The sequence below is a fragment of the Bos taurus genome, chromosome 27 (genome assembly GCF_002263795.3).
Source record: "Bos taurus isolate L1 Dominette 01449 registration number 42190680 breed Hereford chromosome 27, ARS-UCD2.0, whole genome shotgun sequence".
Taxonomy (NCBI): domain Eukaryota; kingdom Metazoa; phylum Chordata; class Mammalia; order Artiodactyla; family Bovidae; genus Bos; species Bos taurus.
Genome location: NC_037354.1, coordinates 43450140 through 43471821, shown reverse-complemented (window position 1 = coordinate 43471821; position 21682 = coordinate 43450140). Strand labels below are relative to the sequence as shown.

Sequence of the window (21682 nt, the reverse complement as noted above, 5' to 3'; positions counted from 1 at the left end):
GCCAAGAAACCAAAACATGAAACAGAAGCAATGCTGTAACAAATTCAATAAGGACTAAAATTGGTCAACATAAAAAAAAAATTTTTTTTAAGTTTTGTAACAATGTCTCAGATTTTAACAATGCAGTATCAAACTGTAATAAAATCTGAACCACTCATTCAGTCCAGATATCCAGTCAGTAAAAGTTTAGGGGTAAACATGGTTTTCTAAAAACTGCTAGCAAATATTTGCTGCTGAAGTCTCCTTTTCCATAAGGTAACAGGCTTCCTGACAACATTTCAGCCTAATTCTATAATCTGTGAGTCCTTTTTAGTTATCATGAGTCTCTTATATCCATTTTTAAATTTCAGCCTCATATTTGGTTAAAAGCTGTCCTCTTTTAACAGGAAGCCTCATCCGATGTCACAACTCTTGCCCCCCACCCCCACCCTAGAAAACTTCTTATTCCGCGGGACATGAGGTAGGAAGGAAGATGAGGAAGATGCTTCCTGCTGTGCCAGCCCATGGAGACTTGGCCGTCATCTCCTGCGATTGTTCTTTATTTGAAAAATCTCACAAATCAATAGTGAGCTTATAGATTCCTCCCTGTGATTTTCTCTGTTCAGGGAGCATCCAAGGGGGCTGCCTTTGCTACACCCACTCCCACCATCTCCAGCTCTTCCCCAGCACAGAGGTCTGGTCTTACCTAACCCACGAGCCTTCAGTCCCTCCATGGCCTCTTGCTGCTGGGGTCTCCTCACCCAGTGGATGGGTCTCTCTCCACATAGATGTGCTCATCTGTGCTACACCCACTCCCACCATCTCCAGCTCTTCCCCAGCACAGAGGTCTGGTCTTACCTAACCCACGAGCCTTCAGTCCCTCCATGGCCTCTTGCTGCTGGGGTCTCCTCACCCAGTGGATGGGTCTCTCTCCACGTAGATGTGCTCCACTGGTGGTGGAGACAGAGGCTCTTCTCACAACATCCCTGGCCTGAGCTCCACCAGGCCTCCTGGACCATGCCCAAGCCCAAGCAGAGTCAAATTCTCATCCAGGTCAGTGGCTCAAGCACTTACATACAAGACACAATCACTCTCCCCTGATTCACTGCTGTGTAGTAGGAAAGAGCAAAGCTGACTCCATACTGAACCCATTTCTTTTACTTTAACCTCGTATTCTATTGTCCTTGCTTGAAGTTAAGAGAGTTGCCTATAGCCTGAAATATACGGGAAAGCCCATTCTCAAGGCTCTGACCTTTAAGGGGACATTCCACTCATGTGGAGCAGGGGTCCGCACCCACTGGGCCATGGTCCACGGCCTGTTGGAACTGGGCCGCACAGAAGGTGTTGAGGGCCAGATATCAAGCAAAGCTTCATCTGTATTTACACCTGCTCCCCATCGCTCACATTCCCTGGTCTGTGAAAAAATGGTCTTCCAAGAAACAGGTCCCTGGTGGCAAAAAAGTTGGGGACCACTGATACAGAGATAAAAAGTTGCAGAACAGAGAATCGCATTTGTCTTGTTGGAGATTTATAGGAACATGGTGAACTGACCTACAAGGACAGCTGCAGGAACAAAGGATTCCTGCACCAAGAAGTCTGCAATAACCAACCACACCACCAATCCTTTCACTGCACAGGAAACCTGAACTCTAACTCGGGGAAGATGGCTCTATGGACACCAGTCCTCCATCTTCTAGGCCTACCTGCTTTCCAAATAAGGTCACTATTCCTTGCTCCAACAACTCATCGCTCATTTTATTGGCCTTTTGAATGTTCCAACTCCTACACAATTGCATTCATCGTTATGCAGCAAGCAGTACAGGCTTGGACTCAGTTGCAATCTCTGTACTGTTTGACCCAAGAGACAGAGGCATATCATTAGGAAAAATTCAATTATTTCTGAAATATGACAGAAATGTTGATATTAAGGAAATAAGCATTTTAATATATTATTAAAATCTTAAATAATGATCTAGATACTATGGTTTTGATAATAGGATAATATCCATCAGACATGTTTTCATCAAAATAAACCTTCCTTTATTGTTTTCATTATAAATATCACTAAAAACTATAGATGAGAACAAAAAAAAAAAACAAGGAAAACCTATAATCAATGATTTTCTGAAAGAAACAATCACCATTAACATCTTGCAATATAATAGTTTTCTATTGCTATGCAGTTATATGTGGTATTGTGTTTATTGAAATTAACGAAGTTAAAAATTAAGCTCCTGGGTCACACCAACCTCATTTCAGATGTTCAGTAGCCACATGTGACTAATGGCTACCATACTGAACAAAAACCAGAAAACTAGAACGTCACCCACATGACACAAAGTTTTACTGAACGGCATTGTCTATACCCCTTTTATTACACACACACAAGCATAAAATTGAAAAGAAGCTGTAATCTACTCATTTGTGATTCCTTTTATTTCCTTACAATACAGTCAGTGTAGTTAAAGGTCAACAGATACATTTGGGCAACTTTATGAACCCATCATGTTGCACGTTGAGGTTCTTTATGTAGTCTCCAATTGTCCTGCAAAAAAAGTTCCATCTATGAATATATGATTAAGTATGTGTATGTATACTGTAATATTTCCATTAAGTAAATGTATTTTAGGAAAAAAACATACATTTGTTATTGCGAATGACATATATATTTTGTTTCATTTTTTAAAAACTGAAGTAGAGTTCTAACCACACAGTTTTAAATTTTAGATATATGTTGTCAAGGCTTGCAAAGACTCAGGTGCATTTTACTTCCTATGCATCATTTCTAGGTTGTTAAGTATTCCAATAAAATGATAGTAGAAGCAGGGAAATGATGATACAGGATATAAGGAATAGAAAATAGAGTGTACAAAAAAGAAATAAAATCTCAGAGTGGCAGCTCTTTAAGAGGTCTAGAAAGCAACTAAGACCAAGAAGTCAGTGAGTCTCATGAAAACTTACAGATGGAATAGGAAATGGATTATAAGAAATTAGGAAAAGGCTAGACAGTATTAGTAATCTGATAAAGAAAAAGATCCTTCATTTAAAAAATTTCCAGGAAAAAATTTCAAAACCCTCAAGAATGTCAAAATCAAATATAAAGCAAGCTAAAACATATTATGTATTCATTCCAACCTCACAGAAAGGTAAAATGTATTATGTATTCATTCGAATCCCAAAGAAAGGCAATGCCAAAGAATGTTCAAACCACTGCACAATTGCACTCATTTCACATGCTAGCAAAGTAATTCTCAAAATTCACTAAGCTAGGCTTCACAAGTATGTGAACAAGAACTTAAAAATGTTCAAGCTGGATTTAGAAAAGGCATCAAATTGTCAATGTCCATTGGATCACAGAAAAGGCAAGAGAATTCCAGAAAAATTTCTACGTCTGCTTCATTGACTATGCCAAAACCTTTGTGTGGATCACAGCAAACTGTGGAAAATTCTTAAAGAGATGGGAATACCAGACCACCTGACCTGCCTCCTGAGAAATATGTATGCAGGTCAGGAAGCAATAGTTAGAACTGGACATGGAACAATAGACTGGTTCCAAATAGGAAAAGGAGTACATCAAGGCTGTATATTGTCACCCTGCTTATTTAACTTATATGCAGAGTACATCATGAGAAATTCCAGGCTGGATGAGGCAGAAGTAGGAACCAAGACTGCTGGGAGAAATATCAATAACCTCAGATATACAGATGACACCACCCTTATGGCAGAAAATGAAGAGGAACTAAAGGGCCTCTTGATGAAACTGAAAGTGGAGAGTGAAAAAGCTGGCTTAAAACTCAATGTTCAGAAAACGAAGATCGTGGCATCCGGTCCCATCACTTCATGGCAAATAGGCAGGGAAACAGTGGAAACAGTGAGAGACTTGGTTTTCTTGGCTCCAAAATCACTGAGGATGGTGAGTGCAGCCATGAAATTAAAAGACACTTGCTCCTTGGAAGAAAAGCTATGATCAACCTAGACAGCATATTAAAAAGCAGAGATATTACTTTGCTGACAAAGGTCTATGTAGTCAAAGCTATGGATTGATCGACCAGTAGTCATGTATGGATGTGAGAGCTGGACCATAACGAAGGCTGAGCACTGAAGTTTTGATGCTTTTGAACTGTGGTGTTGGAGAAGACTCTTGACTAACCCTTGGACTGCAAGGAGATCCAACCAGTCCATCCTAAAGGAGATCAGTCATGAATATTCATTGTAAGGACTGATGTTGAAGCTGAAACTCCAATACTTTTGGCCAACTGATGCGAACTGACTCATTTGAAAAGACCCTGACGCTGGGAAAGATTGAAGGCAGGAGGAGAAGGGGACAACAGAGGACAAGATGGTTGGATGACATCACCGTCTCAATGCACATGAATTCGAGCAAGCTCCAGGAGACGGTGGAGGACAGTGAAGCCTGGCGTGCTGCAGTCCATGGGGCCACAAAGAGTCGAACACAACTGTGACTGAAAGATGAACAAAACGTATTATGACTTTGCATCGTTTGTAGAGTATGAGAAACGATCATTCATTAGTCCTCAACCCAAGGAACAAATAAAAACTGTTTAGTACACTCTGTATATGACCGTATATCACAAATTTAAGCATAAAGCCTGTTAAAAAATATATTTCAAAATCACAAAGTACAGAAACTATGGCATATGAAAAACTATACTACCACAAATGGACATATATCTGAGTAAATGCTCTGTGTTATCCTTTCAATATTATTTATGTTTTCTACCTGTAGGCTACTTCTTTTCCAAGAACAAACATGTAATAAAAATGTAGTGGAAAAATTAAAAGTTTTAATCTGTGGATATCTATGCATCTGTGTAGAGCCCATATGCATGTTCTAATCAGTGTGAGATTGAATTACTCTGCATTCCAAGAGCTCGCTGAAGGTGGAAATTGAGAGGTGGAATCGGGAAAATGCTGTGTAACAGAAATATCTGTTGTATACATCACAGATAACCTGTTTTTCTTGATTACTGAGCATTTGTAAGATGGTCTATGCACAAAATAGCCACTGCACCGCAGGTATAGTTTGATAAATATGGCACGCAAAAGTTCACATGCATTGCTGTTTTGAGTGTTATATTTGTGTGATTTTTCTTACAGAATCAGCTTTATTTCTCAAAGAACGAGTTTCATATGGGGCACTGGGAGGTGGAGCAGTACATAGGTAAGGCAGAGGAGACGAACAGGAGAGAGGCCGAACGCAAGAGTGTACCTTCCTTGTGGCCACAGAGACTCCTGTCATAATAATTATCCACTACGGATGTGAGAGCAGGACCATAAAGAAGGCTGAGCACCGAAGAATTGATGCTTTTGAACTGGGGTTTTGGAGAAGACTCTTGAGAGTCCCTTGGACAGCAAGGAGATCCAACCAGTCCATTCTAAAGGAAACCAACCCTGAATACTCATTGGAAGGACTGGTTCTGAAGCTCCAATACTTTGGCCACCTGATGCAAAGAGCCAACTCATTAGAAAAGACCCTGATGCTGGGAAAGACTAAGGGCAGGAGGAGAAGGGGATGACAGAGGATGAGATGGTTGGAAGGCATCACCGACTAAATGGACATGAGTTTGACAAGCTCCAGGAGACGGTGAAGGGCAGGGAAGCCTGGTATGCTGCCGTCCATGAGATCACAGAATCAGGCACAACTGAATGGCTGAACAACAACAGAAAGGCCTTCTACGCTAGAATTCTGTTTCCCAATCAATTATAAAGCCAAGAGCTCAGAAAAATGTAAAGATATGGTTGCAAGAATCAAAATGAGATTAAACAAATAGGTGTATAGATAGATGGATAAATATATTGTTGTTTATTCACTACACCATGTCTAACTTTTTTGGATGGATACATGGATGAATGGATATACAGACAAAAAAGATGACTGGATGGATAGACAGACAGAGGACTGTTATAGCTTAATTCCTTAATATATAAGGACAGAGGAATATCTAACATCTACAGGCACAAATCAAAGATAAGGCTATTCCATTGGGATATTACTTCTGAGTCTAGTCAATTCAAGGTTATCCTAAATTACATATAATTATACATATTACAAAGTAAGTCTTTGGTAAAATATTTAAAAGAGAGGAAAAATGATATAAAATATCAAGAACAAGAGACAAGAGTGGTAACAAAATCAGAGTCTACCATTAAGTGAGCAAAACATTTACTCTCCAGACAAGGTCCTCTTTGGCATGTACAAGGAGTGAGGCAGTGAGTCAGAATAGGACCCATATTATTGTGAGAATATTAATTATATGAAAAGTGCAGGAATAAGCACTAGCACATAAAAAGAAAATTCCATCATTGAGATTATCAAGAAGTTCACACACATAATTACACAGTCCTTTTCCAGTCTTAACACAATGAAGCCTGCAGATAGGAAGAAAAATAGACCAAAGCATATCATTATCCCCAAATTGCTAAATGAACTCAAAATGTTTTATAAGTTTCGAGAAGTTTTATAAAGGAGGAAATACCAACTTCAGAGCAGCCCTGAATTACAATAACAAGTATGTTAAGAAATATATGTAGTTGGTTATGGATGACTTTTCTCACTGACCCTCTACTACCTTTTATTTAGATGCAAGTCAAACTAAATTCACTTTCTGCCTAAAAATTACTTTCATGTTGTTAATAACTTTTTTTAATATGGTCAGTTTTAAGGCAACTTTGGGCTATCAAGTAAAGCTGTATTTTCATAGTACTTATATTACCATACAGCACAGTATCAGTTAGAATATGCTGTGGTGTGCTGCAGTAACAAAAATCCCAAAATCTCAGTGACTCAAAGAAGCAAAGACTGACTTCTTGCTCATAAAACATGTTCATCCTAGGTCAGCAAGCCTCCATTCCAATGCATCCTGGCTCGGGATCACAGCTACCAAAGCCCCTACCATCTGATATACCTTTGGTCTCCATGAACCTAACAAACCACCTACCAGCTTCTAATGTCTTCTGCCAAAGAGTGACACATGACTTCCACTCACATGTTCTCAGCCACAGCAAACAACATATCATAACCTAACTTCAAGGGGGTGGAGAATTGTAAGCCTTCCAGACATTTGGAAAGAAAAGACAAAATACTAGGAAATCAATTAAACCACGATTGCACTGGATATGCCATATTCTAAGTGGTTTCTTGCCTCCTTTTTCAGATAGCTTTGAGTTCCTGGAAATAAAATGTTGAATCTCATCTATATTTCTAAGATTTGTAATTCACAACCTTAAACAGTATTGGGTACTCAATCAGCACTGCTGAATGAAAAACAGAGACAGCCAGCAGCATCAAATATTTCAGCATGTTCAAGAAGAAATGATACTGAGAAGACCTTTGGATTTGACACAAAGTTCATGCATGATCATTGAAAAGTGTCTCAGAAGCATGACAAATCAAGGTGAGAAAATGAAGGGAACGCATGGAGGTTGCCCTTTCAAAGTCTGACCATGATGCCAAATAGAGATTTAGGGCAGCTGCTCGAAGGAAGCTATTCTTCATAAAAAGAAGAGGTGAACAGCTCTGGAGGCAGGGGCAGATGGAAAGAGAGTAAGGTTTAAGAGAGTGAGGGATGGACGAAGGGTCTCAGAGGCACCAGAAGGAAGTGTGACATGAAACAGGTGAGCAAGGGTCGGGGTGGAAATCCTTCTGTGATAGAGACGTGATCTGGATGGTTGCGAGCCAAGTTGCAATGGGAAATGAGAGAAAGAACATTGGAAGATGTACCTAAATGGTCTCTATTTCATCTGAGAAGCTGACCCCAGATCACATTCTGAATATGGGAGCAGGCGCTGGATAGAAGACGTGACATGGAGGACCAGATCGACAGGCCCTGTGTGAAAGGGGAGTGGGAGAACAGATGAACAGCAGTGGAAACGGATGTCCAGTTGGAGTGAAATTTTAAAAGGCAAAGCAAACACTCATCTCTTCAGTTACTAGAATCATCTATATGACTTAATGACTCAATGGCATGACCCTCCAAACCAGCTGGTTAAAATTCAGGCCCACACTCCAAAAAAATGCAAGCAGATGACCCCTTTCTATCATTCAACAAAAATAAATGTGATGCTTTGACTCCTTGGATGAGAAAAGTCTAAAACTATGGTTGGCCATTTTGACTTAGCAATTGGGAACAACATAAAAATACAATTGTGGAATGCCTTCTCAAAGTCATTTTTAGTCTGCTCTTACTGGGCAATGCTACAAGGAGACTGCAACTGATTCAGCTCACTTAAACATACACAGAAATGTTAACATGCAACTTCCAAGACTTTTTTCTTTCAATAGGTTGTTTAAAATGAGCTGGTATTAGCCTTTTAAAGGAAAGAAAAATAAAATAGACAGCTTTTGTATTTTCCTCAAAAATAAAGCTAAATTTTCCTGAATATTGGCAGATATTCTGCTACCCTGGGCATATTTATGGAATTTAGTTTTAGTCTTAGCAATCATGAGGTATGAAAAATAAATGTAACAATACTAATTAACTTCAGGACCTTGGCTTGGTTCCCATGATTCTTAACATATGTCAGTAATAAAGCAATCATTGCAAAGCATCCTAAGTCAAGGTTGGTATCTGCTGTTTAAATGCACAGAAATAGTTAAACTCTGAGAAAACAGTGCTGATATTGAAAGAGTCAGGTCAAAAAGAAGTGAAGCTGAATTCTGGAAGGAAACGACCAACTCAGTATGAGATGGCAGCGGGAATTCCAGGAGAAATGACAGGAGATGACGCCCTAGAGAGACGGCAAGTCTCTCCCTGCAGTGGAAGTTAGTCACGAGTCATGTGTAAGCAAACCAATGTATCATATCACTTACGGTGCTTGGCCATGCGACTTATTTGTTTTCCTGGGTTATAAGGGACGATTAGCTTCATGTATTAAAGTTTTCATGTATTATAGTTTTAAAGAAAAGGGCATTTTTAAGGTAGGTTTCAGTTCTCAAAATTGTTAATGGAACCACTTTTTTACTTGACTGGAAGGCAAAAGAAGGACAGACACAATGACAGAAGAGAGTCTGGGATTACCGTGATTATTAAGGTCACAGCACCTGACCTCCTTCAAGAATGCCTCCTTGGCGGGGCTACTCCCAGTGCTATCATGGGAAGTCTTCACAGCTGAACTCCCACAGCTTGTTTCACTTCCTGAAAAGTTCCGCAACTAACAAAGCCAGGCTCAAATAAACCTTTGCTCTGTGCATGTGTGTGTGTTAGTCACTGTCATGTCCGACTCTTTGTTACCCATGGACTGTAGCCCACCAGGCTCCTCTGTCCACGGGATTTCCCAGGCAAGAATACCGGAATGGGTGGCCATTTCCTTCTCCAGGGGACCTTCCCAGCCCAGGGATCGAACCCAGGTCACTGCATTGCAGGCGGATTCTTCACCACTGAGCTACTTGGGAAGCGCAGACTTTGCCTGACTATTTTAAAAGCATGATTTCTGTCTTCATAACCCATGCCTGATGACTGTATTATTTTGGACCAAACCTCTTTTACTATTTTCCACAAAAGAATGCCAAGCCATCCTCAAATTAACCTTTCAATGACTTCTAAACTACTTTAGTTTGTAGACACACACACACACACACACACACACACACGTAGCCGTATTCACGGAATCAGTACCACAAGTCTAGTTTCAGCACAAGAAGTGCTGCACAGAGCATTTCAACCTCCTGAAGATCACACTTCCCCACATTCTCTATCCGCATTACGGCAATCAACCAAGTTTCTATAACTTATTACCATCTTCCTTTACTAGACTCTATTTATTGACCCCTCAAGTGAAAGCCAGCTCCCCAGATTTATTGCTATTTATTCTAATGACAAAGCAATGACATGAAATCGCAAACATTGTTTCACAATGGAGCAGATAGCAATGCGCTAGCCTGCCCTGTGTACTGGAGGGCGTGTGGGAGGCATGCTGCGCTGGGATGTAGGGTCTAGGTAGCGGTGTGTCCCTCTATTCACTCAGCACTTTCACTGTTAAGAGCACTTCCACTTTAACATCTCACTCTCTTTGAATGGGAGTTCCTGAAAGAGAAACAAGTATTTGTGCATTCCTAGGAGACTCTGCCAAGCAGGGGGATCACTCACTCAGCCCATTTCTGTTTCCTTCAGGTTAGAAAAACTGAGCACCTTCTAATATTATTTGATTATGCCACGCCTCTAGAGATCACCAGCTCTTCTTACCTTAAATCTTTTATTATTCTGAAACATTCGATGTCTATGATTAAAATAATGCATTTGATGTAGAAAGATAAAAATAAATTGCAGTCTTTTGCTGCTCTAAACAAAACTAGTTTTTTTGTGTTGTTTTTTTAATCACAAACACATTTGGGAAAGTAGTTAAATTGCCAGGTTTCAAACTATTACAGGGATGGGGTTAAAACAAATTCACTGAGTAACACAGACTTTCCAGACTCGGCTAGTGGACAAGATGATTCACCGTTCTCACGCGGCAAGACCAATGGGAAAGCCGGCGGTAGGGAAAGCACAAGAACGCAGAAACACAGCCTTCAAACTTGGGCATGGCAAGTAGCAGCTTGCTGTAATCAGAACGTAACAGGCAGCATGAATTTATAGAAAGATGCCTTTTGGAGTACCAAATTAGCCTAATCAATTGAGAAACTTATTAATGGGCCTGACAATTTTCCTTAAGGACCACATCAAGGTACAGCAAGTGACTCTCAAAGTCGCTTTAGCATTTGCATAAAATTAGTCCATCTCTGCACTGAGACAGTGTGCTTAGACAGCCCATCGTGGAGTCCGTTTTGGAGCAATTTTCCAATTAGAGTTTCATTAGTGCTCCTTTAGTACATCGTTTATTGACTGTTCTCGTCTCTATTCCATCCCTACACGATCGCTGCCCCAGGAAATCATCCCAGTGCACGAGACTCCACAGAGGCCGTGTCCCTGTGCATGTGACAAGGGAAGGATGCTTTCCAGGTGGCACCAGCAAGCTCAGGCGTGGAGGCAGACACGGCTAGCTCTCGACCCAGCCTTACCACCTCTGAGTTATTTGGCCCTGCATAATCACACGGGCTTTCTTTCGTGTTCTCATCTTTTAAAAAATGGTAAACATGGCTAACGGTAACACCTACCCAATTATGGGAAGAAACCAATGAGAAATTCACATGTCATCTTTGTACCTTGTGAAACATTTTTTCAATGTTTTAATATGTGCATTAGAAAAAAAGATGATAAAACTTGCTCTAAATGGACATTGCAATGTGAACCCCATCATTTGTAATGATGACCTTTCTTGTCCTGAATATTATTTCCTTTTTCTTAAATTTTCTTAAGCATGCTAAAATATCCTAATTGGGAAAATTTTACTCTTGTTAAAGTAGGCAATCTTTTAAGAAAGGAATTATTTCTTCTAACTTCTTCAGAATTCTGAATAGTTTCTCTTTAACTTTGAAAATTTAAATTAAGAAGACATGTTCTAATTTATGATACAGAAAGAGAACATTTTTTTTCCAGTATCATCTCTTCAGGTTAACTTGCCCAGGTTTTTTTTATTTATGAAGAATCAAAAAGGATACATTGGCATCAGACATAATTTATAATTAATAAATAATTAAGAATCATACCACTAATTAAAAAGGAATTTTTATAAGTACGAAGTGCTCATCAAAGTTCATGGGAATTGAAAAAATGGTCTTTTGAAAGCAATTTCCTCAGGTCAAACTCTTCTTTATGAAATGCTAAAAACTTCACTCAACCTACTAAAAAGTCATCAATTAGATAGTAATTGAGCTGTGTCTCCTTTATTTAAGAGAGAGACATTGATAAAACATATCAAAATCTGAGAAATCACACTGTTGTATTTAAGGCATTTTTAGGGTATCTTTAGGCTATTTAGCTCAATTTTCTACAAGTTCTATGTCTACCATGTGTGTGTGTGTGTGTTTGTGTGTGTTTGTGTGTGTGTGTGTTCACTCTTAGTCATGTCCACTCTGCGACCCCATGGACTGACCCTCTAGGCCCTTCTGTCCGTGGATTCCAGGCCAGACTGCTGGAGTGGCTGCCACTTCGTTCTCTAGAGCTATCACATGCTTCTGCTGCTGCTAAGTCGCTTCAGTCTTGTCGGACTCTGTGCAACCCCATAGATGGCAGCCCACCAGGCTCCTCTGTCCCTGGGATTCTCCAGGCCAGACTGCTGCAGTGGGTGGCCATTCCTTCTCCGAGCTATCACATGGCAGGATGTAGTTGTTTACTCATTCAACAAATGTTTGGGGACACCTACTTTGCTCAAGACACTGACAAATGTTTCCGGAGGTAAAAAGATTAATAACACAGCCGCCACCATAATGGGATTATATTTATTATATATCATATTTATTATTATCTCAATTTCTGATGCTCAGGGTGATCTATAAAGAACTGAATTATCAAGAGAAATCCAAGCTCACTCACTGCACCTGACTTACTAATTCTTTAGGCAAATATGGACTTGCCCACAACTCCTACCCCAGAGAAACCCTTACCACTTCTCAAAGGGATCCATTTTCTCAGGTTCCCTAAAGAGTCCAGCTGACTCCAGCTTTCAACTTATCACAAAGAATAAGGGCATAGGGAATTTGTCAAAGGAAGTGGGCTCAACTCACTGGCAAGCAAGCACAGTCAGAGGGTTGTTAAAAGGGCAAAATTTATAAAGCATCGTCTAAGGGGTATATGGACCTCCCATCCTGCTGGAAATTGAAAAGTCTGAAGTTAAGCCAGACCAGAAGGCATCCCAGTAACTACACTGCTCAGTGTTTTGTAAGAAAGGTTCCTATGAAAGTCTCTGCTACGTAAAGAACAAGGATGTAGTTCACCACATTGTTCAGTTCACTCCAGCAGGACTCACGGCAAAAACCATCTTCGGCCTCAGTAGGAGGAATGGTCTGTCTTTCCCAAACAGCAGAATTCTGACAATATACTTCCATGGGTCTGAGGGTTGTTTAAAAACATGGGTCAAATTTATGAACCATATCCTCCCAGTAGGTACTCTGAGCATGGGTTGGAGTATCCTTACATAGCTTTCCTCTTCTTAAGGAAATTTCTTCTTATCAGGACCTTGCAAATGATTAATTGATTTCTAAACTCTTTGAAGTATAACTCAAATACAGACAAGTGCATAAATTGTATATTCAAACTGATGAATTTTTACAAGTGAATAGACCCGTGTAATCATCACCCAAATCAGGAAACAACATTTTCAGCACCATACCCCCTCCCTCGCCGATAACTATGATGCGTCATTAAGTTCGTTTTGCTTCATTTGAACGTTACATGATGGAATCCTGCTTTGGGAGGGTTTCCGGCCTTTGTTAGTCAACATCATGTTTGGAAGATCATTCATATTTTCGTCTATAATTGCAGTTTATTCATTCTCATCCTAGTCTCTTTTTAATTTAACAACATTGACTGAGCGACTTCACTTTCACTTTTCCCTTTCATGCATTGGAGAAGGAAATGGCAACCCACTCCAGTCTTCTTGCCTGGAGAATCCCAGGGATGGTGGAGCCTGGTGGGCTGCCATCTATGGGGTCGCACAGAGTCAGACACGACTGAAGTGACTTAGCAGTAGCAGTAGCACATTGTTTTTAAAACATCTTAAGCCCGTTAACAACAAAGGTTAAAAAAAAAAAAAAGACAATGGTTTCTTCACTATGACATCAAACACAGGCAACAAGCCAAAGAAAAAAAATAGATAAATTGGACTTCTTGAATTTTTTTTAATTGTCCATCAAAAGACACTATCACCAGAGTATAAAGGCAACATACAGAATGGGGATGTTTGCAGATCATACGCCTATTTACGAGTTAGGTTCTAGCATGCATTGCTGTTCAGTCACTTAATCGTGTCGAGCTTTTTATGACCCCATGGACTGTAGCCCACCAGGTTCCTCTGTCCATGGGATTTCCCAGACAAGGATATTGGAGTGGGCTGCCATTTATTTCCTTCTCCAGGGGATCTTCCCGACCCATGGATAGAAACTACTTCTCAGGCATTGGCAGGCAGATTCTTTACCACTGACCCACCAACCAGAAAACCAAACGACTCAATTCAAATATAAGCAAATGACTTGAACAGACATTTCACCAAAGAAGATATGTAAATGGTCAGCAAGGACATAAAAAGATGTTCCACCTACTAGTCATCAGAGAAATGCAAATTAAAACTACCATGGGACACCACCTCATGCCTTAATGGGCTTTACTACAAGCTTCTGGATAAGCCGGTTACAGAACATGAGTGATGGCAGGGCTTGGAGAAACTGGAACCCTTGTGTATTCGGAATGTAAAATGGTAGAGCCACTGAGGAAAATACTACGGTGGTCCTTCAAAAAATTTAAAATAGGATGACCACATGACCCCGCAATCCCACCTCACAATATACTCCAAAGGCAGCGAATGCAGTCTCAAAGAGATGTTTACACACCACTCTGTGCAGCGAATGCAGTCTCAAAGAGACGTTTACACACCACTGTGTGCAGCGAATGCAGTCTCAAAGAGATGTTTACACACCATTGTGTGCAGCAGCACCAAAGGCAGCGAATGCAATCTCAAAGAGACGTTTACACACCACTGTGTGCAGCGAGTGCAGAGTCTCAAAGAGACGTTTACACACCACTGTGTGCAGCGAGTGCAGAGTCTCAAAGAGACGTTTACACACCACTGTGTGCAGCGAGTGCAGAGTCTCAAAGAGACGTTTACACACCACTGTGTGCAGCGAGTGCAGAGTCTCAAAGAGACGTTTACACACCACTGTGTGCAGCAGCGCCGCTCACAGTCAGCCAAGCGTGGGAGCCACACAAGCACCCATCAACAGAGGACTGGATAAGCAAAATGTGGTACAGAGAAATGATGGGCTGTTTCCTGCAAAATGCAGTCTATACACGCAGTGGAATGTTTGCTTCCTTAAAAGGAAGATAATTCCGACATGTGCTACCACCTGGATGAGCGTTGAGGACACTATGCTAAGTGAAATAAGCCGGTTACAAAAAGACAAACCCAGCATCATCCCACGTAAAGTATTCGGAGTAGTTGAAATCACAGACAGAACAGTGGTTCCTAGGGGCGGGAGGGAAAGAGGAATGAGGGGCTGTTGTTTAATGGGTATAGAGAGAGTTTTAGTTTCACAACAAGAAAAGAACTCTGGAGACGTGTGTGTCGGCGGGGGTTGGGGGGACAGAATCCACAATGATGTGGATGTACTCAGTACTGCAGCTCTGCACGCAAAAATAGCTACGATGGTCATTTTCATATTGTATGGATTTTGCTACTAAAAAACTGGGGAAAGGTAAAGAATAATTATAGGACTTCCCTGGTGGTCTGGTAGATAAGAATCCGCACCTCCACTGCAGATATGTGATCTCTGGTTAGGGAACTAAGGTCGAAAATCCCCCAGGCTGTGACGCACAGCCAAAAAATAATAATTAAAAACAGTGTCTATTCACTAAGGCCTAAAATTAACTAATGCCTGTTAGAAAAAGAAATGTGAAAAGTAAACAATTCCAAAGAAAAGTTCTTAATTCTCAGTTAAACCAAAAGTCCGATTCACCACAACATTTTAGTAATTGATATTTCTAGTTAATTATGTTATGTGACTGGAGAAGGCAATAGTACCCCACTCCAGTACTCTTGCCTGGAAAATCCCATGGACGGAGGAGCCTGGTGGGCTGCAGTCCACGGGGTCACTAGGAGTCGGACACGACTGAGTGACTTCACTTTCACTTTTCACTTTCATGCATTGGAGAAGGAAATGGCAACCCACTCCAGTACTCTTTGAGCCTGGAGAATCCCAGGGACGGGGGAGCCTGGTGGGCTGCCATCTATGGGGTCGCACAGAGTCGGACACGACTGAAGTGACTTAGCAGCAGCATGTTATGTGACTGATGAAACTCTGTTTCTTTCTCTAAAATTTTACTTTTGTCTCTTTTGTTAAATTTGCTCCTGATTCTCTATTTTATTTCAAGGCGTATATAACACAACCAGAAGGAACAGGATGCAGAAGCTCTCCCTTCCTGGGTGGGCATATGCTAGTCCTTGGCTCAGCATCTTATCTCCAAGGTGGCTTTAGTAGTAATTCTTTGCTCCCAAAAGTTCAAGGTCTAACATAAAGAGCCAACTGTATTTAATAAAAATACCCACTAAAAAGTAGTATCTGTTTAGAAAGCGTGAAGTCAAAGTGAAGTCGCTCAGTCATTGGACTTCTTGCGACCCATGGACGGTAGCCCTCCAGGCTCCTCTCTTCATGGAATTCTCCAGGCAAGAAAAGAATACTAGAGTGGGCTGCCATCCCCTTCTCCAGAGGATCTTCCTGACCCAGAGACTGAACCTGGGTCTCCCACATAGCAGGCAGATTCTTTACTATCTGAGCCACCAGGGAAGCCCAGTTGTGTAGAATCAGTTCAGTTCAGCCACTCAGTCGTGTCTGACTCTTGGCGACCCCATGGACTGCAGCATGCCAGGCCTCCCTGTCCACCACCAACTCCCAGAGCTTGCTCAAACTCGTGTCCATCGCATCAGTGATGCCATCAAACCATCTCATCCTCTGTCGTCTCCTCCTCCTGCCCTCAATCTTTCCCAGCATCAGGGTCTTTTCCAATGAGTCAGTTCTTCGCATCAGCTGGCCAAAGTACTGGAGTTTCAGCTTCAGCATCAGTCCTTCAACAGCTTTTAAGGAACAGACAAGGAGATGAACCCAGGCATTCTATTTCTTGAGTTCACGCCCTTAAATGTTACACCTTGGTAACCAACTATTTTGTCTCTGTGAGTTTAATGTCATATTTTACTATGAGTGTAAAATATGTAACCACCTGAGAATCAATCCAGCAGCTTAAATCTCTGTTCTTTAAATTCTTATTGCTCTGGATAGATTTGGTACCCAGGCTAAACTCTCAGAAGTTGTTCTCAACAAAATGCAATTTAAAATCTCAATTTTTCAAGATGCCTTCTAGAGTTTTATGTGTATTCCTCTGTTTAAGTGGAAGTAAAGATATTATAAGAACATTCACTCACTTTTCTTTCACTTCTTGAGGGTAGATGAAAGATTGTTAAAGGAGAAAGAAGTCTCTAATAATTTTAATAATACATTATAAAATAATGGTGAATACCTCTTTAGATATAAAAACAGAATACATGACAAGGTCACAAAAAACCTAAATTGACAACATCTGACCCCATGTTATGAGAAACCCTTAGGAAAATCCTCAAATAGACTTCTCTAATACTAAACTGTAATAATATTTTTTTTCTTCTCATGGAGACAGATTGGGTTAAACTCAGGATATTCCAAGATGGGTACTGTTTGAAGATGGGCTACATGACTGCATGGAAGGAAAATAAGGACTCCTTCATGGCAAACGTCTCACTTAAATCCCCTGCGTAGAAGTGCTGGCTGCTTGCTTGCTTGGATGACATAATTAAGCCACTAAGTTGTCTAGACGGCCCTCTTCCACTCTAGGACTGTGTTCCAGCATCCTATCTCAGTCCATCAGCAGGTTAGAAGGACGAGAGTCTTCAGCCTAGACAGAATCCTAAAAGTGGTCTAGAATTACCCGGGTTGGATTAAAAATCACATTTAAGATGGACTAAAGACGGTGACAGAATCTGAGTCATCTCAGCCGCTCAGTGTCTTCAGACTTCTTTCTCATTGCAGTTTTTCTCTTAAAGTTAAGGCTAGGTTATTCCAGAAAGGGGAGTGATTGCTAATTTTAGTAGGCCCTAGAAGATATAAATTAACACATTTTTAATGTACTGGAATTTTAAAATTGATCTACAATGTGTTATTCACTGGTTCAAAAGATTAATTATATTTAAGAATTCTCAGCCTGCACTCGATTTGAGCTGCTCTAGGTTTCCTAAGAGGTTATTTAAGTGCTTGCTTGGTTGTCAACCTACGGGCCTCATTTTATTCAAACTCTCACTTTAGAGCCCTTGTCAAAAAACTAAGAAGTGTCATCCACCTTGAGTTCTCAGCTCTTGAAACATTCAAAATTACATATCCTTCCCCAATATTAGTTTCTTCAAACTGTGATGTCAGCGTGACTCTAATGCTTATGGAGTTTAAGTCACTTTTCAGACATCTGATTGTTCAAATCACCAGATAATATAAAAACCGATTAGTCTTACTTTGCAAATATTAAATTTTAAAAACACAGGAGGACATGTTCATGTAATTATAAGGTTAACTCATTTATAAGACTCCCACTGTCATAAAATATTTTTCAATTCAAGTTTATAATTAGTTTCAATACTTTACTTCTAAGGTTAAATATACTAGCCTCTATAACAACCTCATTATTTCAAAAACAAACAGAACCTCTAGGCAAGTTATTACGGTGCTATTTTTATACTCCTGATAAAACGCTTACATATTCAGAAATGTATTCTTTTCAGTAGGCAAAATACGTGTTTCAGACTTCAACTATATCAAAAGACAACAATGTATACATCATGTGACATTAAGTTACTACTAGAAAATACGATTTAACTCTCAAACAATAGAGAAGCTATGGCAATAACCACTAGTTTACTGGTTCACTGTGATGTTAGTTTATTTGAAAATATTAAGATACCATGCAAATGCAGTGAAACATAGTAAAAGATCTTCCTCAAAGATCCTCTACTTCCCAAAGCTGCTCCCACTTCTGAAATATTAATAGCAGAGTGTCCCAATGGATTTATACACTTTTGTTTGAAAATTCCATATGTACAGTCAGATCAGATCTGTGATTTATCACTATTCCCCAAAGAAGCATAACAACAGCTTGTGAAGAAACATGACAAACACATCTTATTTGGTGCTCTTGCTCTTAGTTTAAAAAACAAAACAAAACTCAAAATCTTTAGACAGGCACTGACATAACTGATCTGAGGAACTCACAAGCAATGAGTTTATAAAGTTGGAGATGACAAGAAAATAATGGAAGACGTGTACTCAGCTACCTGCATACACTTTGCAGTGCAATAAGAAACTCAACGTCTTAATTAAATTTCAAATAAAATAACCCTAAATTAGACGTGAATCTTTTAGCCAGAGTTGTTATTACAGATGAAACACTGTGTTTTGTTGAATTGCAAACATGTTTCATTATTAAACTTTTGATACACCTAGTAAATAGCAAATCACAGCAGGGGGTGTAATTGTTTTGGAAATACTTCTGGAAATAAAGATGAAACTTTAAAACAAGCTGTTAGTGTCTCTTAACAGAAATTCAACATCCTGTTAGGATCTGAGCATTAATTATAAGCTGGCTGAAATATGAGAATGTCCAGGTAGACCACAGGATAATGCTACAGATTCATTCAAAGATATGCTTGATGTTATATTAAATCACATACTTCTAATAGAAGGGCTATAATATAGTTCTATAACTGATTGATAATAACAAGGCTCAAGGAGAGACTGTCATCAAGGTAAATACCAAGAGCTCATCATTTAGACCTCTCTAGAGCTGGCAGGTGCAATTAAATAAATGCCACACAATTGTCACTCTGATTTTAAGTTAGAAGCTCCACACCTGTTACAATAAAAATACATTAGAAACAGCTGTGGAGGAATCGATCCATGAGAGTGTCATCACCTGAGTAACTTTTCAGGGGATTTGGAATGTAGAGGTTGTCCTCCCACTTTTCAAAAGTCTCACAGAGGTGCTGGTCATGGAACTACTCTGGAGTCCAGCGGCCTAGGGCTCCCAAACACTGACTCTCGACCTTTCCCAAATGTATCTCTGAAGGCTGCCTTTCCTTACCCACAAAGTGAGGATGGAAAAGGCGCTGCCTTCTTGGGATATTTGCAGCTGCAATAAAGCCTTGAATACACTTCCTGATGTGCAGTGAATGGGGAACACTTGTTAGATGCCATTACTACTGCTATTAAGGTTGACGTCACTATTACTACTAAGTGACCCCGAAGGGCCTTAGGCCACTTTGTCACAGAGCAAAAATAGTCCAGAGGTCCTAACTTTTGGCTCAAGTCGCTTTCTCCTACACCAGAGTTTCCAAACTCCAGTTATTTAAATCTAAGATGATACATTAACTCAAAATATGTGCTCATCCCCCAGTCTATATTTTAGCTGCATTCCAAGAGGCTGCAAGTTCATTTCTGAGGAACATCAAGGAAAGGAGAAGAAACTGCAGCAAAACCCAGCCATGCTGGGCTGCATCAATCTCCATAATTCGAGATGACCCACATATGCCTTTCATGCTTGGAGACCAGAGACCAGGGCCTGAATTATCCAGGACAAGTCAGGGGGTGGCATGAAAACCCAGAGGAACGGACACCGTCCACTGGATCGCAGGGGACACGGCGCACAGGAATGAGGCAGACACTGGAAAGTCATGTTTAACAGGCCGACTAGCAAACTGCCTCAAAAGAAGAAACATTTCCTCATCACGTTTCCAAAAAGCAGCACAGGAATGTCCTAGAAAAGCACCAGTTCGAGGGTTCATTGGTCACACCCACAAACAGAAGGACCGTCTCCCAATTCGGTTTAGGGTTCCAGGTCTTGGAGAGGCTAACATGCAGAAAGGGCACGTCCCTCCTTAGTCCAGCCGAGCTCAGGCTAAAGGAGGACACGGCCTTTCCTCCAGAAACTCGCAGGATGCGGCCAGGTCTAAACGTAAGGCGCTCAGATCAGGAGCTGGGCATTTCACCGGCGGGGGGGGGGGACTCCTTCCTGAGCACAGCTCTTTTCCCTGTGGACCCCAATTTACACGCACAAGAAAACTTTCCCCAAAGGGCAAGAAGTCGCGGGGTACCGCAGACCGCCCGCGCTCACTTCTAACCGGGTCCGGGGGCCCGGGAGGTGGATGCCATCCAGGGGCGCCTATATGACCTCGGCTCCCCACCCCCGCTCTGAAAGTCTAAACGGTGCCCCTGGAGAGAGGCTTCCTGCAGCTCAACAGCTTCTCGCGGGGAAAGGCGGACAGCGGAGGGGCAGCCAGGCTGCTGCTCTCCTATCCCAACAAGTTCGCCGCTTGCCCGAGGAGGCAGCGCGCCCCACGCCGCGGAGACGGGCGGCGGCGTCCACCCCGGCGAGCCCGCCCGCGCCCGATGGCCGGGCCAGGCTGCCCCTCGCGCCCCTCCGCTGCCCCCGACGCCCTGGTCCTCAGCAGCCTCTGTGTCCGGAGACCCTGGAGCTCCGCACTCCCCACTCGCGCCGCCTCTCCGCTGGGCGCGGGGACAAGGGTGGCGGCGGGGGTCCCCGGCAGGCAGGCGACCGCGCGCAAATACACCCCGCGGGGGCGCACCCTCGGCGCCCGGCCGCGCACCCCCGCCAACTCCCCAGTCGCCGCTCGGGCGCTGAACTTACCGGGGCCGGGCGGCGCTGGGGGCGAGCCCAGCGGCTTCTCTCTCCTTCCTCCCGCCGAGCCCTTCATCTTTCTGCCGGCCGCAGCCCGGCGCCCCGGCCCAGGCATCGGGGGTGGGGGCCCCGGGGCGCACGGCGGCGGGGGACGGCCCGGCGCGCCGGGCGAGCGGCCCCGGGCGCGGGCGGCAGGTGCGGTCAGCGCGCCTCTCTCCGGCGCGGCCCGGCCCAGCCCAGGTGCGCCCCGGGGCCCGGGAGCGAGCGAGGGCGCCGCGGGGAAGCCAGGAACGGGCGGGAGGCCGGGGCTGGCTGTCAGCGAGTGAGCGGCTCGTGGAGTGGAGGCGAGCGCGGGGCGGAGGGACGCATCCAGGAGCGAGACAGTGGGG

At 42.2% G+C, this 21682-nt stretch overlaps 1 protein-coding gene across 1 annotated transcript in view; it reads right to left on the bottom strand.

Annotated features, from left to right (window-relative positions):
* ZNF385D (zinc finger protein 385D) overlaps positions 1 to 21382 on the bottom strand; it is a 986289-nt gene extending 964907 nt beyond the window's left edge. Inside the window, exon 1 of the mRNA XM_024986354.2 lies at positions 21303 to 21382. Coding sequence (XP_024842122.2) covers positions 21303 to 21369 — 67 coding nt within the window. The 5' untranslated portion in view covers positions 21370 to 21382. The remainder of the gene's footprint in view (positions 1 to 21302) is intronic.
* Positions 21383 to 21682: the final 300 nt, after the last annotated feature.